We start from the raw sequence: 24,776 nt of genomic DNA, 5'->3' as shown, positions 1-24,776 counted from the left end.
ACAGGAACCAATATTGAACCGTAATGATATAAACAAACAATCTAAGGGAGGGGGGGGGGGCAAGTAAAAGCCTGAACTGAGTGTGATATTGAGAATCTCTGCAGAAAACCAAAGGACAGAATCTTATGAAGTAAAATATGCAGAAGGAAGTAGGAAGGTAAACTCTATTGCAAAGAAAGTAAAAGCATCTTTGACAGTGACAGTAACCAAATAATTGGATGGGGTGGTTAACCCTGTTGAACATCAAAAGACTTATTAAAATAAAGTTCACATTGTGGTTGGTGTCACAATAGTTTTGGCCAATCCAGCGCCAAAATACTTTCATTTTGTCTTAGGGCAAAAGCCCAAGCTGGCAGGTGTTAAAGGCATATTTCATAAGCAGATCTTTTAGCTGGGCGGTGACAGCGGTCACTATTATTGAGGGGATAAAGACTGGCCCTGATGATTGACACTATGAAATAAAACATTTTAAAAGAAAAAGTCAACAATTCTGAAAAAGCCACAGACCTGACAACAAATACAGAAGCATCAAATCACAGAATGTTCTACATAAACACTTTAACATGGAGGGACAGAAAGGTGGACAAATAACACAAAACAGTAAAAGTACCGATCCAAAATTGATTGAAGAAAGACCATGTGAGCGGGGGCTCAATGAGGTCCATGTTGGCTTGCAGGCAGTAAGCATCCTTAAATTTAAAAACTGCTGCAGTCAGGGTACCTGCCTTCACAGTCCTGTGGAGCACTCCATCCACAGCGTTCCAGTACATCCCCTTGAGTGCGAGCTTGGAGACACTGCATGCAGACTCCAAAATGATCCCAAAAGTTCACACACCCAATTTCTGTTCGACAGTGTTTGATGCAGCGTAACCATGGAATCCCACCAGCCCAAGGGCTCTTAAGGGTTTTGTAAAGGCCCTAAAGAAAGGGCACCAATGCCTCAGAGGTCCAGATTCTCCTTTAGTACAGCGGAGGTCTGGGTCTAACTCTGTGTGAGCGATCTAAGACCAAGGTCTAAACAGAGGTGGGGGGGGGGGACTAGTGGCGTGCTTGAAGAAAGATTGGTGAGGACTCGCAAAAAACGATTCTCCATCAGCTCCAGGACACTCACGTTCTCATGCCCAGAGAGTTTCCCTTCATATAACAACCCCCCAGTGCTTGTAAGCTATATATTTGCAATGCAGGGGACATGGGTCGAAAGCTGGAGCCCGGGTGGGCCCTCAGGATGCCACCTGAACGATGCTACAGCCTACGTTTGCACTTGGACCACACCAAGTGTTCATTAAGGGTGAACCCTAGATAATCAAATATTCAAACCCTCTCCAGAGGAATACTGTTGAGGACAGGGGGTGGTCGATGTAGGAGAGTAGGCTCTGCTTCTTATGGTTACCCCCACTTTTTGCTGATATATCACTGTTTGACTTAGTCTGACTGGGATCCTGCTATCCAGGACCCTAGTCTAGCTGCTTTCTCTCTAAATTGATTGCATGTACTTCAGGTACACTCCAGATTGGATTCTGGGGTACCCTTCTCAGTCCCTAGTATATGGTATACTATGTACCCAGGGCATAGGTACCCCAGAGGCCTCCCAGGGGCTGCAGCATGTATTATGCCACCCCTGAGAGACGATTCAAACTGACACCAGAAATCTGCTACTGCAGCCTGTGTAAGGTGGTGCATGCACCCCTTACTTGGATATAGCTTCACTATACCCATCCTAAATCACTGCACATATAAACCCATCAGTCACCCCTATGGTAGGCCTTACCAATCCTGAAGGCAGGGTGCTGGGTTTTATGTGAGAGGGTGCACCTGCATGAGCAGAGCCCCCCTGCAGCTTTCGGAACCTATTTTCAGGGGTTGTTTGTGATGCAGCCAAATATATATATATATTTAAGTGCATTATAACCTCGCGGTAAATGCTAACTTTAAAACGGCTGCTTAGAAACATGTCATGTTTGGTGTCAAACACCTTGCAATCATACCTCCACACCAGTAACTGGTGTGGGAGGTATGATTCCACCCTACTAGAACCACAACTGTGGGTCACCGGGCTACCCGGTACCAGCTTTCTCAACCTGGGCATCACAAAATGGATGCTGCCAGCCACAGACACAAGTCTGCCCTCCTGCTGCTGAGCCAAGCTCGAGCAGGGGAAGGTTTGACAATAGGTTTCCTGTCACAGGGAGATGTGACCACCTCCCAGACAGGATTTAGTGTATTGGGGCTGAGTGGGTGCACTCAGAGTGCTTTGAATTCTGCACTGGGGGCACATTTGGTGTCCCTGTACATAGTCTAGTTCAAACCGGTTGCAGGAGCCATTGGCTCCTGCTCTGGCGCGAAACTGGACAAAGGACATGGGTGTAGCCACTCCTCTGTCCTGACCCTCCCATAGGTGGGTCCCCAGAGTTTGTCTCACCCCTTCCTTGGGTATAAAGTAGGAACCGCTGACTACAGGACTTTAGATTTTATCTGGACTAAAGTCTGCTACAGAAACCTAGTACTTCGACGATCTACACTATGCTGGATGACTGAAGAATCTCCCTTGGAGTAAAGGAGTTACTCCCCTGCAAGGCAGGTACCTTTAACGCATCTGACCGGTTTGCATCTCCCGAGCTCCTGGGGACTCTGAAGATTTCTGCAACACAGGAGGTGGGTTCCCGAGCGTCCCTGAGGTCGATAAGTTCTCTCAGCAATCCTGAGACCCGTATCCCTCGTGGGGACCGTGCAACCCTAACCCCTGTGCACCACGTACTTTTGCAGCAGCATAAACTTTTCAGCAATCCCTGAGGCTGTACTTTGGGCTACTTGTAGTCCTGACCCAGAGCAGTAATTCCACAGAAGATTTCCGGCCTACACTCCACGAGTATTCCGTGGGCTGGTATTTTGTGATTCAGCTTGAGGTCCCTTCGCGATCCCTGGTCTGTTGGCCTGTGGGTAACTGTGAAGGTAACTTTGACTTTCAGTGGGCTTTCCTGGTTGCTCCAGACGTGCCCTGACTCTCCATTGCTTGGAGAGTCTTCAGGACCTGGCTGGTCCTCACCGAAGCTTATTTACTCTACCCGCGTGGGTTGCAGTTGCCAAGGCTTGTTGGTGTTCCATCCGGACACTGACACACCACCCCCCCCCCCCCAGCACTTGACATCCTTCGTGGGACAGCTCACCTCTGGACCTTGGTCATCGTCGACGTCTCCTGCTCCCCGTGACTTCAGAGTCAAGCATCGCATCATCTCACATGAAGCACCCGACATTAGTGGGCATTCTTCTTTCGTGCCCCTGGTCACTCTGAAGTGACCCAGACTCTGTCCCCTCTGCGTTCAGGTTCTTCTCACCTCAGATCCAGGCTTGGATCCCACCGGACACTTCCTCTTCCCGGCAGCAGCACTTTTTCGCATCACGCCGTTGAAAACAACGAAGGTTTCCGACATCACTTGACCCCTATCTCCTTTCATTTGGTCATTCAGGAAGTTCTGATCTGGTAAAACAAGCTGCTTTATATTCCTTCGAGACTTAGCCTGAAGGCTGCTCTCCATAGCTACCACTAGGATAGCTTTCAATATCATCAATAAGGGTTGTTTGGATGGACTGGTACAAGGTGCCCACTTTAAATTAGTGGTCAGCATATACCAGGCCAACTTCTCACAGTCGAGTTGAATGGCAAGGATTCAGGACCATGTACTAAGTTTTACTATGGCTGACAGGTCTAACAAGATTTGGATGCCCACAGGGGATTTCGGGACCAGCAGCATGTTGTCAGCAAACAGCAGTGCAGGAATCTTACTCTTGGCCAGGGACGGGGCATCCTGAATACATTGCTCTAAGTGCACAACCAGGTCACTAATAACAGGGTCTGCGCTAAGATGCGCCCCTGCCTAACACCCCTAGATACAGGGATGGGTTCAGTCAGCTCCCCATGAGGACGAGATCTGACTTTTTTTTTTTTTTTTTTTTAATCTATCGTTCAGAAAAGTATTAAGATGGATGATGAAGAAACCAAACCAGAAGTCCCATCAACTTCTGTATGTTGAAAGGACCAAATAACATAACAGTGTTACCGCCTCTAGGTGCTAACTATTTTGCAACAGGACTCCTAAGGCTCACATTAACTACAGGGAAATGGTGCTTTGAAGCAGCTCACAGCAAAGGTGCTGGACTGCATTCTAATTTACTTAGATCGTTTCCAACTCCTGCAGCAGTTGATCAAGAGACAACAGCAAATCTAAGTGTGTTTAATCAAGAATACAGTATATGATTTCTCAGGCAAATCTTAGCTGAATGTCACCTAATACTACTAAGTGTACAATCAAACTCCAATCAGCAAATCTGTCATCCAAAGAAATCACTGGACCTCTGCCTTTATGCTTGCTAAAAGGTCTAAGGGAATTGTGGCAAAAGCAATATCAGGTCAAAGGCCCACACCATTCTAAGAGACTGTCTTCTGCCAGATTAAAAGTGAGTGAAAGCTCAGGAGGCAATACGGACTTAATTTCCATATGTACACACAAGAAGGAAAATTCTCAGCTTGCCAAATGCTAAAATCCAAGAGGAGGATGTGCAAGGGAACAAAGCAGCAGAGCAATATAGTTGCCTCACAAACCAGATAGTCTCCACGGCTGGCTCCTCTGGAGGCTTCTTTCCAGATAGTTTATCTTATTTATATCTTTATTTTTAAGGTGATAAATAGTAAAAAAAATAGTAAAAAAGAAAGGTATTAAAATCACATTGCATGTGCGAGGTATTCAAGAGCATATTTATGTGTGAAAGGTAAACTTGATAGATTAAAAAAAATTAACATCATCTGGTTCAGGTCAAAATGCAGAATCAATGGTGAAACTAGACAACTTATTTGTCTAATACTCCAACAGACAAGCTTAGAATTGAATACATAGGAGTAATGAGACATGACACAAGGTAAATGATGATAGGATTAGTGAACCGACAATCATTTTAAGAGGTTTTCACGAAGACTGGAAAGTAATTGTAGCAACCATGAAAAAAGGAAGATATTAGTCAAAAAGGAATGAAGAATAGTTGAAGACAAAAAGGTGAACACCCTAAGGCCTTTGTCATTCAGTGATCATCAGACAGTTAGCATGTATCACTGCGATCAGTGGATGGGATGTCACTCAAGTAAAGAGGATGAATATTCAGGACCAGACAAACATCGATACTCAATAGCAAAACTATAATTTATGTTCAGGTTTTCAAATTCACCTAGGCTTGGATGTTTGTAGGTGTAGATCTAAGCTGTTCCTAAATGTAGTTCCTTGTGGGAAAGCGGAGTTGGACAGTATCATAATTACACATATCGATTTAACATATTCAACACCCATCAAGAATGGCGTGATAGGGGGGCGTTGCCAACCGGCGAAGAAGATGGCCACTTCCAAGAGCAGTCCGCTGCCCAGAACTCTTCCCACAGTATATCCGTAAATTAATCGGTCGCAATCGACCCAAAACCGAGAGCCTGAGAGTGGGGAGTGACCGGGGAAAGCGCACAGACCAAATCACACCCTCCTATGAGGCCATAGGGGTTGAGAGCGGACCCGCGACCTGCGAACTAACAGCAAGCCTCAGGCTCGATTACGAGAAACTAATCCGTGGCAAACACCTGACATGTGGGCGGGGCTCAGGCGAGTGCACTCAACAGTCGACGGGAGAGCGGAAGGATACTATCATGATCTGGAGAGTGAACCACTGAGTACGTCCGGACCTGCGGAGAAGCGAGACCTGGCGACAGCATTGGAGAGACACGACGTGGCAGTGGGATCCGGCTGCTACTCACGTCAGGCGCAGCGAGAGTTCCAAACAGTGGCAAAGATCCCAGAGGGCTGGGGAAAGATAAGTGGAGGCGTATCAGGGACCGAAGAAGGAGGCGCTCATCCCTGTGTTAAAAAGCCCCAACCCAGCTAATTAACAGCAGCCGGTGAAACATATCAGCAAGAGGGAGGAGGGCCCCTGTGTGAACGGACCCCATCCCGAAATCGCTGTGACTACAGAAGGGAATCAAACGATGAAGGGTCCAATGCAACAGAGAGTGGGAGTCGGGGGCTAGACAGTGAATCAAAACCTCGAAGAGCTTCGGGGAGACTTGACCGGCCGTGCAGGGACATCTCTTTCTAGCGGCAGGGAGTATCGGAGGCCCCGAAGCCCACCCCACAGTAAGACCGGTCATCTGAGGGATGATGACGGGGGCCCACGGCCTGAAGGGATTGCACCAAACTGGACAAATTTTGCCCTACCAAAGGGCCAGGAGGGGATGGACCCTTCTGGAGACCAACTGACGGCAAACCTTTAGCAATAGGGAATGAGAGAACCCCTATCGCTACAAGACATTATGGCTGCAATACAGGGAGTGCGAACGGCCCTGGAGGGGTGAATAGATAATGTGGGAGCAGAGGTGACCCTGATAGGGGAGGATCTACGCAATATTGGCGACAGGCTACAAACAGTAGAAGAAACCACTGGGTCACTCGCACAGGACATCAAAGCCCTGCAGTAAAGAGTTGGGGAGCTCGAGACCGCGACGATTAGCTTGGAAGCAAAGCTGGAGGATCGAGGGAAGGTCAAGCAGAAACAACGTGTGCATCCTGGGGGTGCCAGAAAGAGCAAAGGGCCAAACCACAGACCTCTTTGTTGAGGAGCTCATCGACAAACATCTACAGCCTCGAGGCCTCTTGAAAGTATTCATAGTGGAGAGAGCCCATAGACTGCTGGGAGGGAGACCAAGAGCCGGGGCCCCACCAAGACCGATACTGGCCCCTCTTCTCAACTATAGGGATCGAGATATAGTGCTTCAGACAGCCAGGCTTGCCCCTCAGGTCTGTTACGAGAATGCAAAGCTGTCCTCCTTCCGACTACACCCAGAAAGTGCAGAGGCGAACTTTTGTGGTGGTGAAGCAAGAATTGAGGAAAAGGGAAGTGAGATACTCAATGATGAACCCAGGGAAGCTCTGAGTTGAAGCATGGGCATGGTTGGAGGGCTGGCGTACATACAGTAGGGCGCTCCCCTGCTAAATGGGGCCAAGAAAAAAGGCCCAGGCAAACGTCCAAATACATGGAGAGAGATATTGGGGAGTCACAACAGAGGAGATGCCAGAGCACTGCATGAGAGAGACTGAGCTTCAAGATGGGTTACTTGTGTAAGGTGAGACTGATTAGACAGAGTGGGTAGGGGAGTGACCCCCCCTCGAAACTTACCCCACACTTGCCTTTCACAGCCAACAGAAGAGGCGAGGTAAAATGATTCTCAAACGAGAAACCGAACGTTGAGTAACGCACCACACAAAGACAGACCTTGGACACAGTTGAGTTATAGGGTTAAGGGGTGATTGCCAAATTGAACGTGCTCTGATGGGGTTAGAGACTGGGACAATGGGGAGGTACACGTCCTCTTGACCTTATTCAAATGGAGAGGGTCGACAGGCGCTCTGCTGATTTGAGTGAGGCAGGCTGGATGGGTCCCCCTGGCATTGTTGCGGGGTGGGGGGGGGGGGGGGGGGGGTAAGTTTAAAGGGATTCAGGCGGGAAGTTAGACACCCTGTTGGCTGAGTTCCTATTATATTTTGAGGAGATGATGAATTGTGATTGCAAAATGACGGAACAATCACCACGCAATAGCACAAACACCTATAGTTCACTTTGCAAGCTGCAATTTAGCTGGTCCTAAAGAGACGAATGTCTCTGTGGCCCAAACACAACAATCTCCTCCAATATCCAACATGGCCCACAAGGTGACACCGGAACTAAAGATGCTGACGTGGAATGTCAACGGCTTGGGGGACAAAATAACAAGAGGTATAGTGCTGCAATTTATCAACCAACACTCACCTGATATAATCCTACTGCATGAAACTCACCTGCTGGGCAACAAATGTAAACTACTAGTAGATTCCCGACAGGCCCCCTTATCATTGACAGGGATTTTAATAGGACGTTAGATGATACACTTGACAGACATGCGGGGAGAAAGTCCCACGCAGAACTGACACAATTAGCGGACTTTCTCCGAGCTCTCAGTCTCAGCGGCATTTGGAGAGCCCAGAACCCGATGCAGAGAGAATATACATTTCACTCTAGTGTACACAATAGTCGCTCTAGGATAGACCTCCTAATCACGCCCTCCGCCCAAATTCAGAGCTTCAGTGAAGCCAGATATCTCCCACAGGGAATATCAGATCACTCCCCAGTCTGGGCAGAGTATTCAGTAGGCAAGCAAAGACCCTGTAACACAATCACCATAAATGCCATGTACCTGAAAATACCCAGAATCAGGGAAGAGCTTAGGAGAGTGACTGAGAACTATTTCAAAGAGGATGAGTACTCGGTGATATCAAAAATGATACTCTGGTAGGCATATAGAACAGTTATTAGAGGGCAAGCACTAACTTACACGATGTGACACAAGCAAGATAGAAGAAAGGTGGAAAAGGTATATTGGAGTTAGAACAAGTAGTAAGAACAGACAGTGAAGACACAAAACACTTACTGAGTCTAAAACACCAAGAATATAGAGACCTGACTGCAAACGCAGCGTGGGCATCCCAGGAAGAGACAAGATATCGCGTATAGGAGCACGGGGATAAAGCAGGGAGGCTCATCGCCTGGCTCGAGAAACAAGAAAGAGCCAACAGATGGGTGGCATCAATTCAATCTGAAGACGGGGAGATCCTCCCAGATCCCCAAGACATTGCGGAGGAATTCGCCAATCATTATACCAAGGTTTATATAGGAGACTCTCCCATTACAATCCAGGAGTCCCTTGAGCTGCTTAAAGATAGACCCCTCCCCCTACTTACACAAGAAGATGTACAAGCTTTAGATGAAGAGCTAACAACCGAAGAGCTACAACAGGCCCTTAGGGAGGTTAAATCGGGAAAAGCACTAGGTCTAAACGGGATACCAGTTGAACTATATAAATTTACAGCCAATCACCCAGTACCCCATCTACTAAGAATGTATAAGGAGAGTCAAGTGGCAGTCAAACTACCCTTGGAACAGAGCATAGCCTCAATAGTTGTAATCTACAAAGAAGGGAAACCTAGGGACCAATGTGGGTCATACCGACCCATCTCCTTCCTAAATGCTGAGGCAAAAATCCTCGCTAAAAACTTTTAGCATGCCACCTAATCACCATCATAAGTAATGGGATACACCCAGACCAATCGGGCTTCATGCAGGGCCGAAACACAGCCCTTAATGTCAGTCGCCTCTAGGGGGTGATGGGTTCAGCACATACGATACAAGAAGAAGCAGTCATGCTTTCCCTCGATGCCCGCATGGCCTTTGCTATTATCGAATGGCCCTTCTTGCTAGCGCTGCTGGAACATATGGGGGTGGGACCGGGGTTCCGGACATGGGTCCAGCTCTTATACACGGCACCACTGGCGCATGTGAGGATGAATGGGAGGGTGTCGCGAAGCTTCTAACTTCACCATGGTACCAGACACCCTCTCCCCCTTTCTATTTGCCCCGGCTCTCGAGCCACTGGCGGCCTGGATACCGGGGGACCCGCTGATTCGTAGATTGCGCTGGTCGGCCGACTGGGAAGATAAAATAAATCGCTGTATGCCGATGATATCCTTTTATATGTGGCTTCGCCCAGATCTTCCATTCCCAGAATTCTAAATATCTTTGCTACCTACCGTCGGTTTTCCGGATACACTATCAATTGGACAAAATCAGTGGTCCTCAACCTACACAGGCAGGCACTGAGAATGCCAAAAGAATGCGCGGTGCAGGTGGTGACGGATGGGTTCTGATACCTGGGGGGTATTTGTCGCAGCTAATCGGGAGCTGTTCAAGGCCAAAAATGTACACCCCCCAGCTTACCCGACTGAAGGAGGATGTGCAGCACTGGACAGCGCTTCCTCTCGCTCTACTGGGTAGGGCAACCCTCTTTAAAATGATGGTGCTGCCACACTGTGTGTAATCCAAAATAGACCCTTCAAGGTAACAGACGATTACTTCATATCCATATGAGGCAAAATTATAAAGCTGCTGTGGGATGGTGGCGTGCCAAGAATAGCTCTAAATAAACTTACTAAGGGGTGGTACGACAGGGAATAGCCCTCCCCGAAATCCAAAACAACTTATCGAGCAGCGCAATGAATGGTTGTCAATCTATGAGCCCACTAGCCCATGACAGAACCTGCTTATCAGATGGACCGGCTAACGCTGGGACCCAGGGGATACCTACGGGCCCTATATACCCTGCCCAAAAAACTCCAACTGACGGACCCCACAGCTCTTACAGTCCAGACTTTGCACTCGACATTGGGAGAGATGGGATGGAAAAATAGGACCACTGTGGGTGTCCCACTTCCTTGACAGATTGGGTGAAAGACAGGGACTCAACAGGTGGGACCTTCTGGGCATCTCGGCAGTCGGGGACGTGTGGAAGGGAGAAGAAAACAGACCATTCACAGAAAGACTACAACCTAGCCTGTACGAAAGCTTTCCGATACATACAGCTTCAAAATGCCCTACAGGCAGCCCTGACAAAGGGGGGAGTCCCTCCCAGAATCTTCCCCTCTCAAGTGCAGGTAACTGGAGGAACATATTACCAAAAAGGTGATCTCACTAACCTATAGAAAATTAATAAATCACGCACCAGATCAGTTAACTACCTTAAGGCTAAGATGGGAGAGAGAAATTCCAGATATGCAAGAAGAGGAGTGGACTGAGGCACTGGCATCCCCTCGAGAAGTAGCCATCAGGGCCAGTTTCCGCCTAGTACAGCTAAAAATCCTCCATAGGGCCTACATCTCATGCACCACATTGGTAAAAATGGGGAAACAAACAGATGTTCTCGGTCGTAGGGGCTGCAGACTGGAAGACACATTTTTCAATATAATATGGACTTGTCCCAAAATTCAACAGTATTGGGTGGCAATAATCAAGTGCTTAAACGTAGTATATGGGAGCCAGTTGCCCGCTGCGGCAAAATAGTGTCTCTTTAATGTGTGGGAGCCGACAGACATAGGCAGAGGAGATCAAATAGGTGTGACCCTAGCACTAATAATCGCCAAAAGAAATATAGCATGATCATGGGGGGCAGACTCGATTCCCTCCCTGAGGGACTGGAAGAGGGACATGGACTGGTGTATGGTGGCATAGAATGCGGTCTATACCAGTAGGGGATGCCCCCAAAATTGGGGGAGGGTGTGGAACAAATGGAATGAATTCAGAGGTAACCCATGTACGACCCCAATGCCACAGAGGAGGTGGGAGGAAATCGACTAAGGGGGAAACAAAAGATATTGTATCTCCAGAGTGAAAAGCAAAGAGAGCTTAGAATGCTAAAAAATTTTACCAGGAGAAATGAAAAGCTATTATTCTCTAACCATGGTGATTGCAATTGTCTTGATGTTTTGTAAATAAAAAAAATAAAAAAAGAATGGTGTGATAAATTCCATGCTTTTCTTCAAAATTCAAAGCATATTTTTGGGATGTTAAAGCAATTAGGAGATCCAGAAGGAGGACCTCATCTCTGCTCATTGTTTTCAGTGGTCGCTTCAATCCACAGATCATCCAAGCAGTGAAAATTGCAAGTATTTTATTGAAAAATTGAATTTTGAATTCTACTTTACTCTAAAATGGTGTAACTTGATCACTTCGATACATTATATGTTATAGTGCGCTTTAAAATTTCCAACTGTGCTGACAGAAGTAAATATCGGCTAACACTCAGTCTATACTTTTTGTGAGGCATGTTGCGATGTATTAGTTTGAACCCAGCCAGGATGATTGACGAAGCGATCTGATTTGAAGGTGGGATTAAAAAAATGTTTCAACACCGATCAAGCGCATGTTTCATAAGTGTGGTGCAATAATTGTTCAGATATTTGTAGGTCTGAAAAGTGTTGTCTCCTTTCTTTTAAACCCCTTCCATGCTCATGGCGGAATGGTTCCGTCATGAGCACAAGTTCCAGTGTGCTCATGACGGAACCATTCCGTCATGAGCACACTTTCAAAAAATCCCTCTGCTGTAAACAGCAGAGAGATTTACCTTTTTTTTTTTGCTTTGGGAGGTGGGGGAAGAGCTTTCCCCACTTCCCAAAGTACGGTTAGGGTTTTCATTGCAATGAGCTTCCCCCACTTCCCAAAGTATGGTTAAGGTTTTCATTGCAATGACAATCGCACGCATGGCCCGCTGTCGTTATTACAATAAAAACGAAACTGAAACTTAGGTTCAGCTTCACAGTTTCGGTGCCATTCCCTAGTGTATCTCTGTTTGGGGATTGCCCCAGAAGGGCGATCCCCAAGCAGGGATCCACCCACTAGCCACCAGGGAGGGGGAGCGGCCCCTTGGGTAAGGGTCTTTGCTCCCCCATACAATTTTGCCACAGTCTTTCTGCCCCCCTGGGGGGGGGGGGGGGAAGTAGCCCCCAATCTGCCCCCCGGGGGGGGAGCCGCAGGGCACTCTAGACACCAGGGATTTTTAGGTCTCGCCTTGCTATCGCGTAAGCGATCGCAAAGCGAGACTATAGTAAGGGGCATTTAAAAGTGCTCCGAAAAGCGGACTGCATGGCGAGCACGCGCACAACCACGCGCATCGTGCCGCCATGCAATCCGTTAGGCATCACACTTCGCTCCCCACCTGGAATGCGCTCCCCCGTCAAGCGCACGCGCCACGCTCCGCCGGGCTTGTCTTGCTAAGCCCCAGGGATTTTTATTTATATATACGTAGCGGCGGGGGCTGCCCAGAATAGGCATGCCAATTCCCCCACCCCAAAAACATTTTTTACAGTCTTTCTGCACCCCCCTGGGAGGCAGATGGGGCAATAGCCCCTGATCTGCCCCCCGGAGGGGCAGAGAGCCCACTAGACGCCATCAATTACGCGTACTTTTTTTTTATACATAGGGGTGGGGGCTGCCCAGAATGGGCATCCCAATGTTCCCTCCCACCCAAAAAAATGGCCACAGTCTTTCGGTCTTCCTTGGGGGAATATCAGGGCAATAACCCCCGATTTCCCACCTCCCCAGGGCGGCAGAAAGCCCACTAGGCTCAGACCTTTTTTCGGAATGTGCCTACCTGTGGATTTTCGGTCCTAGCGCAGCTGGCACCCAAGAAAACCTAGCAAACCTATAAATTTGTTTAAACTAGACACCCAGGGAAATGCAGGATGTGGTGACTTGTGAGGCTCTCAATCAGTTCTGTTACCCAGAATCCCTTGCAAAGATCAAACTCTGTAAAAAAGAAAAAAAAAATCCTCATTTCTGTGATGGAAAGTTCTGGATTCTGTGCAGATCCACAAACTTCCTCCCACCCCGCATTCCGATGAAAATGATACCTCACTTGTGTGAGTAGGCCTAGTGCCCGCAACAGAAAATGGCCCAAACCGCAGCGTGGACACCACATTTTTACAGTGAAAACTGACCCTTTTTTTGCAAAGTGCCTAGCTGTAGATTTTGAACCATAGCTCTGCCAGCACCTAGGGAAACCAAGCAAACCTATACATTTGTGAAAGATAGACACCTAGGGGAATCCAGGATGGGGTGCCTTGTGCAGCTCCCACCAGGTTCTCTTACCCAGAATCCCTTGTAAACCTCTAACTTTGTAAAAAAAAAAAAAACATTGTCCTCATATTTCTGTGATGGAAAGTTCTGGAATCTGCGTAGATCCACTAAATTCCACCCATGCCACATTTCCCATGCTTTATGATGGAAGCCTAAATAGGAGCACAGTCATCCACATTAAACATACTATTACTTAAGAGTGGAACTGCCAAAGTGTTCATTAGTTTAATTTTGGGTTTCCTGCCTAAAGCGTTTAGTGCCATGGCTGTGACATGAATTATCTAGAAGTAGGCTTTCAATGATTTGTTGCTAAGCATCAGGATATCAATGAAGTACGCTGGATTATGTCACTTTCAACCTTAAGCCACCGAAGAGATTCTTCCTTGATTACTAACATGTAATCAATAAATAACTCAACCAGCCAAAAATGCTATTTGGTAATCACTAAAGCTGGCTATGCGAATGCCACCATGTCTTTAACTTTAGTTTTAATTTAGAGAGAACAATGTGTGGCCTCTTTCGCCAAATTCTGTTTGTAATTACACCGAATAAAGTTCAGAAGAAGGATAAAGAGAGCCTTAGGGGAAACATTGCTATTGTAGAGTTCACAACAGGGATGCAAATCACTTTTCTTGACCCAATCCTCCACCCTCAGGATACTAATTGTGGTGAACAAGATTCAGTCATAGCCCATATTTTTTAAGTCTATGGCTATATTAAAAAAACACAAGGAGATGATGGACGGAGTGCTAAAACTTTTCAGGCACTCACTCCCAGTAACAGATCTGGGTTGAATCCATCATTCTTTAGCTCACTTCGGCACCTCAGTTCAGACTCCGCTATATGCAAATCAGTCTTGACCCTGTGCCTCATGGGAACAGTCCGGCCAGAACTGCCAAGCCAGGTCTTTCCTGGCCGGGAAACAAGCATCCTGGGACCGGTTTCTGGGTAACACTCTTTATCACCTAACGTATTGATTTGTTTTGATCATATTAAAATATTTGTTTCCACCACACTTCAGACCTATCAAAAATATGTGCTACCTTTGTGCTTTTCTAATTCTGATATATTCTGAAATATCGGCTGATGTTTGCGTAGTAAAATTGCCTCTTATGTGTAAAGCCTCATGAAAAGGGGGGGTGAAATTCTCGTGTGGCGCCAATTTCTTAACTGTTAAACCACTCAGAATCCCCTATTCCGTGCAGTTTTACCACATACATTTGCCACCTGCTCTGAGCAGGTGTTTATGTCTGTGCATGGAAAGGTGCACTACATGTTTCTACTAGTAGAAAAGAAAAATGCAGCATGAGACTTGCCTGATGCCGCAGTCAAAGTCTCATGCAATTATTCCAGCAGTTTTTTTAACAGCCACAAAAATCGGGTCTAATTCTTCCACACTGTGTACATCCTGGTTCACGGATGAAAAATTCTTCAATGAAACAAGCTTGCACAATTGAGACACAATGCGTGCATGCTTCTCTTGGTGGAAAAGAACAAGCATTTGCAATGCAATAGGTCTGGCATTTACGAGAACCTGAGCTATTGGCATTGTAAATGACAATGTCATTTATGTATGTGTTGTTTATAAAACAGATACATAAAAGGCATTGTCATTTACAATGCCAATAGCTTAAACTCTCGCAAATGCGAGACCTATTGCATTGCAAATGCATTCACGCTATAAAGTTTTTTTTTAAGGCGTTAGGAGAGAGTGTATACTGCCATCAACAGAGGCAGGACAAAGCTATTTGAGAAAATAGTGCTTCGAGGCTGTAATTAAAGCCTATTCAGTAACAACACACGCAACAAAGGGTGTTGCCACGGGAGGTTACAAATGAGACAAAGCAGTACTAAGGAGGAAGTACTAAGCTTATTCAAAGCATCTTTATTAGATTCACAGAATCATAAAAGCATCAATAAATACAAAAACATTTAAAAAAAAAAAGGAAAGTATATATGTATATGTGCAATACATTGATCCTCGCATTATTAATTTACAGTACAGTAGATAACACCTAATTCTATCAATAGCAGCAACATAATTAATTCCGTAAAATTCAAGGTGCATGGTGCAAAATACTTTATCATTAGGAATACATTGTCATGTGGAATACTCCGTAGCGCTTCAAAACTAAATTTTACAATTATCGAAAATCCATTTTTTTCCATTAAGTACAGAATGTAGTGTATTATACCTTTTACATGACATAGTGTAAGCATGGTTTCATCTAGACTGAAGTTATATGCGGTCATTGACTATCAACAAATCGGCATTTTCAATTTCATGTAAGTCTTATACGGTTAAAACATTATTAAAATTCAAAGAGTTAAAATTGAAGCCCTTTCTTCATCCTTATAAAATTTACAGCCAATAAGAATCTACTAATACCAAATACAATGAGCTTGGAACGGTCAGTTTTTAGAATGTGCAACATTTCATTGAATTTCCTAATGCATAATTTCCTGCCCAAAGGTTTTATCCATTTATTTCTGTGGTATCTTATATACAGGGAAGAAAAATAAAACATGCGCAATATCCTCATTAGTTCCTAGATGGCACTGGGTGCACCTACAGTCGTTTCCCCCTTTCTGCGTTGTCTCCCACTTGGATGTAAAAGACTTTATCTGAAGAGTGCTGTACCTGAATTTTAGATACAGTACCTTAGCAAGTAGGGGTTCAATCTCATCTAGAAATTGTTCGAAATGGGGGGTTATTTTAAACATTAAAAATTGGGTTGTAAGTGTACCAAGTCCGCAATTTAAAGTGACGCTGTGCCTAATAAAGTTCCAATAGATGGTCTTAATTTCCTGTTTTGAGTCGGGGGTCAGCGTACTCGGCTGTTCCCAAAACCTGCTCAGGCCCAAAACCCATTTACGGATATGAGCCAACCACGGGACGGTGACGTGAGTGTCAAGAGCCAATAATTCACTCAATACTTGTCTATAGGTGTAGAGTTCCTCAGTGGTCTATATTCTTATCCAGTATGACAGGGTCATCCAAACAGCCCTTTGTCCAATTCGTTTTATGCCCAAGTCGAGCATTAAGGGGATCACGGGTGTGTTTTGGGGAAGGACAACTAACTTTTTCAATATCTTGTTTTCCCCCACGGTTAAGTTCGAAAGAGATCCCCCCCACCCCCACAACTCAGCCATATAGGGCGGCGGTTTGGGCCCTGGACTTGTAAACTTCTAGGGCTGGGGTCATAGCCTTTGTCGTAGTTGCAAAGAGTTTCTTTATGACTGGTGCAGAGTTATGTATTAAAACTGATCTTGATTTCATTATCTGTGGATTCCAAGAAAGTTTGGAATCGATGGCTACTCCAAGATAAACAAAATTAGAGACACGCTCGAAGGTCGCTCCATCCAACTTTATATCGTTCTTAAAACACTTATGGGGCCTTATTGACATATATTTAGTTTTTACAGGATTTATTTCCAGGCCTTTTAATTTACAGTATTTGTGAAGTGAATTTAAGAGACATTGCAAGCCCTTTGGCGTTTGCGACAGCAAAATTGTATCATCGGCAAATGTCAATGCACAAACATGGTTCCCACCCAGTTTCGGGGAATCATGTTTGGATTTTTGCAGGAACTCTACCATGTCGTTGACATATAAAAGAAAGAGTTGGTGCCAGGACACAGCCCTGGCGCACACCTCTCTTGACAGGTATCTCCTCTGTGAGTTCCCCACCTTTGCCCCAGTGCACTCTTGCAAAATTATTCTCAGGGAGTCTGACCAACTGTACTAGAATGTTTTTTGGTACCCCCTGCTGTAATAAATGTAGCCATAAAAGGTCTCTGGGAATTTAATCAAATGCAACCTTTAGGTCAATAAAGGCCACATATAAATGGCCAGATCTTAACATTGTGTATTTCCAGGCTATAGTTACCAATCTAAACACCTTGTCTATTGTACTTGTCCTTCTTCTAAAACCTGCTTGGCATGGAGAGAGTACATCATTTGCAGTCATCCAATCATTTAGCTTATCTAAAATCGGTTTAGCATAGACCTTTTGTAATATATCTATCAAGCTAACAGGTCTATAATTGGCGGGATCGTCCCTACTGCCCTTCTTATATATAGGGACGATCTCCGCTCCCTTCCAAGATTCGGGGATGGGCTGCCCTCTAGTAATTGCATTGCAAAGCAAATTAATGTATGGAGCCCACACCTCAGGCGCATGTTTAAAAAGATCACCCGGTATCTTGTCAGGGCCAGGTGCTTTTGATGGCTTGATAGCAGCTAAGGCCAAGATGGTATCTTCTATGCTAAAATGTAATGGAGCAATCTCATTTTATGACATGAGATCTTAAATAATGCATAGGTGGTCTCTGATCGTTGGGGCCAAAGGAGCATATAGATGGGCAAAGTGTCTATGCCAGGTGCTAGGATCCAAATTATAATCTTGGGCCGGGTTGCTTAATTTACTGCCATTTGCAATGATTCGTCAAAAAAAAATGGATCACCTGATTTTGATGCTGTTATCAATTCTTCCCAGCTTGCATCTTCCCAGTTTCTACGGGCTGCATTCAAAACTGTTATATATTTTCCTTGCTTCCCTGATCACGATTATATCCTTGGCTTGCAGAGCCTTAATTAGGCATTGTTTCGTTGCTGCAAATTCTTTATCAAACCAGGGGTTAGACAACCTTATCTTATTGTTGTATTTAGGCTTTGCCGTCGCCGATTTAGTTAAATGTGGTTTTATGTTTTCTAACAGTTTTTGGTGGATCTGTGTTATAGGTATAGTCTCAGGGCACTCATTTAAATAGAACGATACCAGGTCACTAAAGATGTTATAAATACAGGCAAGTGGTTCTACCTTTCCCAATATAGAAGGCCATTTTACTGCCCCCCTGTTGTTAATCACTAAGCTTATTGACCAATGAACAGCCACAGTTAACAGTGACAAGCCAATGAAATATATGGGGTGAGAATGGGCGGAGCTTCAAGTCCCTACCTGAATACAGCATGCCTCCCAGAGCAGCGCATGCGCTGTCCAGGCTCGACCTACAAACGCAGCATGAGACTTCACTTGAGCCGAAGTCTCATGCAATTTTTCTGCCTGCTTTTATTTTTTATATAGCCAGAAAAGTCGGGTCAGGTTCTATCACACTGTGTACATCTTGGTGCATGAATGAACAACTGTTCAATGAAACAAGCTTGCACGGGATGGAGAGAAAGCGTGAGCCAAGATATTGTCCACATAGGAAAGCTCTGAATGCAATGGATCTATTATTCTGGTCAACAGTGCATGTTATCCAACTGTTTTGATGTAGTTGGTGCACTTGAACGCAGAATTCCAAACCATAATGTATGGTAATTAATCTAAACATAGTAGTGTGTAGTATTTTTTTTAAAAAGGTATACATTATCAGCACAGGTGAGCTTTCATTTCCTTCTCAATCAAACATGCATAGCAATAGCCTTCTTTCTTTTGAATAACAGTAAAAGGATCCATGTGTTGAAACGTGCAATAGGACATTAGTGTGGCATGGGTCAGTGAGTTGAATTCTTCCTTTTGGAACAAAATGAAAGGCAGGTCACGAGTTTGAATGCTGACAAGGCTAACTCTGCCGCCTATCCTGATGTCAGTAAATTGAAGATGTATAAGGTGGGTAATATCCATTTAGAGTGCTTACAAATGGAGAAAGTGTGATAGGAAATGTTATAAAACAACCATTGGCAAAGTCAATAGGTCTGGCATTGGCCGCCAGACATTTATCTATATCAATACTTGTTTTCTCATGGTTTCTGCAAAACAGTATTATAAGGGAAGTTGCAGGACCTTCATCAATCTAAATGAAAATATTGTCTAAAATCAAAAGTATTTTCTGGTCTCAAAGCACACATTGTCATAGTATTTTCTGGAATTTAAAGTAGTTCCATTAAGCGTGAATGTGCTCCTTGTGAAAAGGCAGAATGTCATCACTCACAATGAAGTTATCCAATGGCTATAATGGGCTGTCCCATTTCCCAGTGGTGTATGCTGCAGTGGGCTGAAGAAAATATGACTGACACAACAGCAGACCAATGGATTAAAGGGGATGTCTGAAAGTCCCTAAATGTAAATTACAGATCTAGTTTTCGTAAAATGAAAAGGTCTTGGCTAACACCAGACCTACAAACAGGGTATTTTTAATATTACAGTTGCAAACTTCTAGCAGGGACCTCAATAGCAAGGGGGAGAAGGCTGAAAAGTTAGGGTCCATATCAAGGAAACCAGAGTATTGACTATTTGTTGAGATTCTGAACTTGTATAGCAATTACTGTAGGTCAGCTTATATTTTCCACAAACAAGGTCTTTTCAGACAATGGAATACATACTCAAAGGGAGGAGTTCAGTTAGTGCATTTGTAGCAAATGCAGAAAAACAACAGTAGATATGCAGATAAACATGCCTACTGCTACAAAAGTGCAGCTGTTGCAATATTAAAACAAATCCAGTACAAACACTTCAATTACAAACAATTTGATTGAGTATTTTAAAGTTCTCATTACCAGTTTCATAATAGAGTATGAATCATGTTTGATCACTTCGGTACTGTTTTGGTAGACTAAGGTTTGTGGACAGCTCGAACACAAAAGTGCGCCATTTACTGTAGAATATTAAAAGATGGGTGCTACGGATAGTGGCTAGAATGTAAACCCCATCTTATCTGAACGATGCAAGTGCCCTGGAAAGCTGAACCAAGGTGCCAGATCCTTAAGGCCTGGGACACCCCATAAGGAACATATTTTAAAAACTTTCTACTAAAATCAAGGACAATGATCACATAATACATGGTGTTTGAGGCACTAAAGATCTACCAGGAGCAATTTTAAAAAGAACAAAGGAAGGATTAGATGTTAGGCGTAAATACCTCAGTCTGGCATTTTATAACCTTGAAACGAATTAGAATTTTGAGGACATTAAACCTAAGGCTAAAACAACTGTACAATGCCATAATCATTACAATACATTGTGTTGGGTTCTTTAGAAGACCTTTTAAACTAGCCTATTTTGCTAATATAGCATCTCCATTTATAGTGAATCTTTAAGAAGGATCCATGACCAATGCAATTTAGACGCTTTACTTAGGAAATCGACAATGGGCATTTGTAATTCTATTAGAATATAAGTATTGCTTCTAGAATGTAGCTCGAAAGTAACTAATTTGTTTCCCTCTCAAGAGACTTATGCGGGGAAGAGCTTTTGACTGCTCTACTGCTTACTATAAATGTGTCAAGTCTCAAAGATTGTAATCCAAACGTTATCCAACGGTCCTTCCTACTGCAGCATCGATTCTCAGAGTATGGAGACACTAATGCCCTTAATACTTCACTAAATTTCAATTCAATTTAGAATAAAGGTAGCTCAAATTCCATCAGTAGACAACAATGAGCTTTACTTCAGTCACTTTATAAGATTAACAACAAACAAATGTATACAGACTATTATGATTTGTATTTTAAGGCAAATGTCATCAATTCTAGAACCTGGAACTCCAGTATATAGTAAGATTTCAGTTTTTTAAAATTTAGAATTGGGCAGTTGGCCATCATCAGAAGCCATGGACTCAACATAGTCTCCTATGCCGATGACACCCAACTGATACTCTCCTCACCAATGAACCCACAACCACCAGAAACAACCTCCACAGCGAAATGAAGGCCGTCGCCACCTGGATGAAAGACAGCTGCCTCAAGCTCAACTCAGACAAGATTGAAGTACTCATACTGGGACTCTTCCCCTTCAGCCTGGGACGACTCTTGCTGGCCAGCCACTCTAGGACCCTCTCCCACCATGATGGATCACACTTGCAACCTCGGCATCATACTGGACTCATCACTCATAATGAACTGTCAAATCAACACAGTTTCCTCAGCCTGCTTCCACACGCTCCGCCTATTTCAAAAGACATTCAGATGGATCCCCACAGAATCCAGAAAGACCTTCACCCATGCACTCATCACCAGTAGATTCGACTACGGCAACGCACTCTATGCCGTTGTCACCCAGAAACAGCTCAAGAAACTACAGAACGTCCAAAATGCTGCAGCCAGACTGGTCCTCTTTATCCCCTACTGCAGCCACATCACACAGCAACTCTGACAAATCCACTGGCTCCCAGTGGACAAGAGAATCACCTTCAAGCTCCTCACACATGCCTAAAAAGCTCTCCACGACAAAGGACCAGCATACCACCGCCTAGCATTCCACGTACCCGCCAGACAACTCCGTTCTGCCAAATCTCCCTAGACTCAGTCTCCAGGATCCACAAGACCAGAAGCGATAAAAGTTCATTTTCCTACCTCGGCACCAATACCTGGATCACCCTGCCCCTCCACCTCAGGCAATGTGCGTCGCTGACCCAATTGAAGAAGGACCTCAAGCCCTGGCTCTTCGACTGATCCAACACCCAGCGGGACCAGTAGCCCTCCTGACCTCAGTGCCTTGAGACCCTCATGAGTGAGTAGCGCACTTTACAAGCCCCTGATTGATTGAGTTGGCATTTCATGAACTAACATGCAAGTGGAATGGAAATTTTTATGCTTTTACGTGTTGTGGATTGTTTATATATATCAAAGAGTAACATCAAGTTATATTATGTTTGTTTGCCATTGAGTAATGACTGAAAGAGACAGTGGAATATTGTCACTGATGGGAGATAAAGTGTATGAGTTACATTTAGCTAGGCTATATAACTGGAATAATATTGTACCCAATAAACAAAGCAAACAATTGGTATTATGTTTCAAGGCAGAGATTAAGACAATAGTGCTAATCAATGAATCACCACAGAACACGCTGTTCACTTTCAATTTCTGAAGTTTGTGGTTTTAAAAGGCAAGGTCTCAACCAATGACTTCTATTGGCATTGATTGATCTTTTAGGTGGTGTGTTCACACTTTGTGAATGGACAATTGCATTTTAAAACTTGTGTATAAGCCTTTAAATGTCTATACTATCATCTTGTCTCACTATACAGTAGAGTATACACTAGAGTGAATGTCTTGGCAGCAACTGAAAGCTTCAATTAGGTTATAAACATGTCCTGCGATGATTAAGCCATTTGTTTCTAGTATAAGGACCAGAGTGGCATTTCCTTCAATGTCTGATTTGTCCTAAAGGGCTCAGTCCATTTTTACACAGTAATTATTTTAATTAATCAAATAAAATTATGAAACAGTGGAATAACTAAACATACATGGCTATGATATTTTTGCATGAAATGTTACCACGTGCGGATGGGAAACAGAACGTTAAACAACATACACCATGATAAATAGCCAAATAAAGGCAAAATGGTAAATGTTTACCCCAATAATTCTCAGGACTCCTTCCAACGATGCAAAGATGAGGTAGATAATGCCCAGCCCAACTACACGGTGCATTACTGTGCCCAAACGAGGCCTGGTATGATGGGAACATCAGGAGGTGGAGAAGAAGCATTAGTAACAACCACATATACAAAATATGCTTACTGACAAGACTATAAAAAGGAACACATGGGGAAGTGCCAAATGCTTATCTTCTTGATTAAATTCAGATTTGAAATGCTTACTGAACAGACATTTTTTATTCTAAGATTATTACAGGAAGGTTGAGAAACATTTAAATACCTATGTATATAAATTATATAAAAACATGAGGAATGAAGAGAAAAAAAAGAAATTGCAAGGTAACATGCTAATTATGGGATACTATATATTCATCAGCCATTTATTCTCGAATAGATGCACTGTGCCTTGTGTAATATGTATATGCCACCTGTCTATTGTGTTGATATTAACCTATATTCTTTATATCAATACATTGTCAAAACCAAATACACCTGTCTAAAGTAGGACAATGTTAGAAAAACTTCTGCTTGCTTGTCAGATGTGTAATTTTGAAGTTGGCTTGAAACTTGTGGAGATCTCTCCATGAACATCTAATCCTCGAGTTTCAATAAACTCTTTCTTTGCTTAATGAAATGCAAGATAAATTGAAAATGATTCTTGGTTTCACATCGCATACAGTGTACAGTATTAATAAAGATGAATTCTGGGTATAAGGTGGATGAGGGGCAGATTAAAAAACACACTAATGCAAGACTGTACTGTGTTAATGCAGAAAGTACAACTAAGTAAGCAATTTTAATTTCAATGTACAAGCGATGGTTACAATATTCAATTAATTAATGCCAATAGTAATTCATGCTTTACATCTGCCATTGAGGTTTCAATGCAAGTCTTGCTTAGATTTCAATACTTCGTGTAACCTGCAATGAATTCTAAACTCACCGGAGCATTGAATCAAGGTTGTGTAATTATTTGAACTCCCCAATTTATTTACGTTCACATAAGAAGTGCCAATATTTCTTTAATTTGTTTGCCTTATTGAGTATGTTGTACATTGTTTGTTTCTATTCAGGAAGTGTAAATGCTTAAATATTACTTCCAAAATGGCACTCTGTTATTTGGCCAAGGCAGTGTAGCAGCCAAAACGCATTATAGTTTTTGTTACGAATAAATGAATTTCAATTCACCTAGTGAAGCGTTGGAATGTTTTTCCATTTCGCACAAAGTCAAATTTGAATGGATCTATACACATACACACACACACACATCACCCCCCGGCACACCCCAAAACGTTGATCCACCTCGGCTGCTTTATGAAATGTTTCACGCTGATCTGTGAAGCTGGATAATTAAAAATGGGTCCAAAAAAAACATGAATTCCCATGTTAATTCCCATATGAAAGTTTGCTCTCAGATACAGAAAAAACAGTGGAATGGAATTACACCAATGAGTTAGAATTTTACTCACACAGCAAATCTTTTGTGATTTGTTGTATATCTGTTCAGTTAATAAAAATAATTTAAAATGGTGATCCATATAGGCATGAAGTGTCTAAAAAACAAATTGGTCATACGGTACCAAACATTTTAAAAATAGGGCCTTGAGATTGGCTAAGGAAGCTGTATCCCCCATCAGCCATTTTAGTACTGGTACAGAGGAATCAGATTGGCTGGATGCATCTCAGAAGGAAATGTTGCGATCACCATTACAGAACTCTGGGATTTGGCACCAGTGTCCGGAAACTGGTTTTTGTTTTGAATTATAAAATGTTTAAGCGGGCACAGCAGGGACACAATTGACCTCCAGGCACTCCTAATGAGGACCCACCTCATAGGTAAACATTTGAAAAAGAAATATTCAGCCACAGGTACCACATTAATTGGTTTAATAACATGGCTTTCCCGTTAGGTCCTGAGGTACTCCTGC

The 24,776-nt window shown here is 43.8% G+C and overlaps 1 protein-coding gene across 2 annotated transcripts in view; it reads right to left on the bottom strand.

Annotated features, from left to right (window-relative positions):
• Window positions 1–24,776, bottom strand: part of TMEM87B (transmembrane protein 87B) — a 388,295-nt gene that overhangs the window by 171,769 nt on the left and 191,750 nt on the right. For both annotated transcript variants that reach the window (XM_085612119.1, XM_085612120.1), the window contains one exon: window positions 22,826–22,919. In XM_085612119.1, the coding sequence (XP_085468245.1) occupies window positions 22,826–22,919 (94 nt within the window). The remainder of the gene's footprint in view (window positions 1–22,825; window positions 22,920–24,776) is intronic.

This window comes from Triturus cristatus, chromosome 6, assembly GCF_964204655.1.
Source record: "Triturus cristatus chromosome 6, aTriCri1.1, whole genome shotgun sequence".
Classification (NCBI taxonomy): Eukaryota; Metazoa; Chordata; class Amphibia; order Caudata; family Salamandridae; genus Triturus; species Triturus cristatus.
This window is presented reverse-complemented; position numbering and strand designations above follow the sequence as displayed.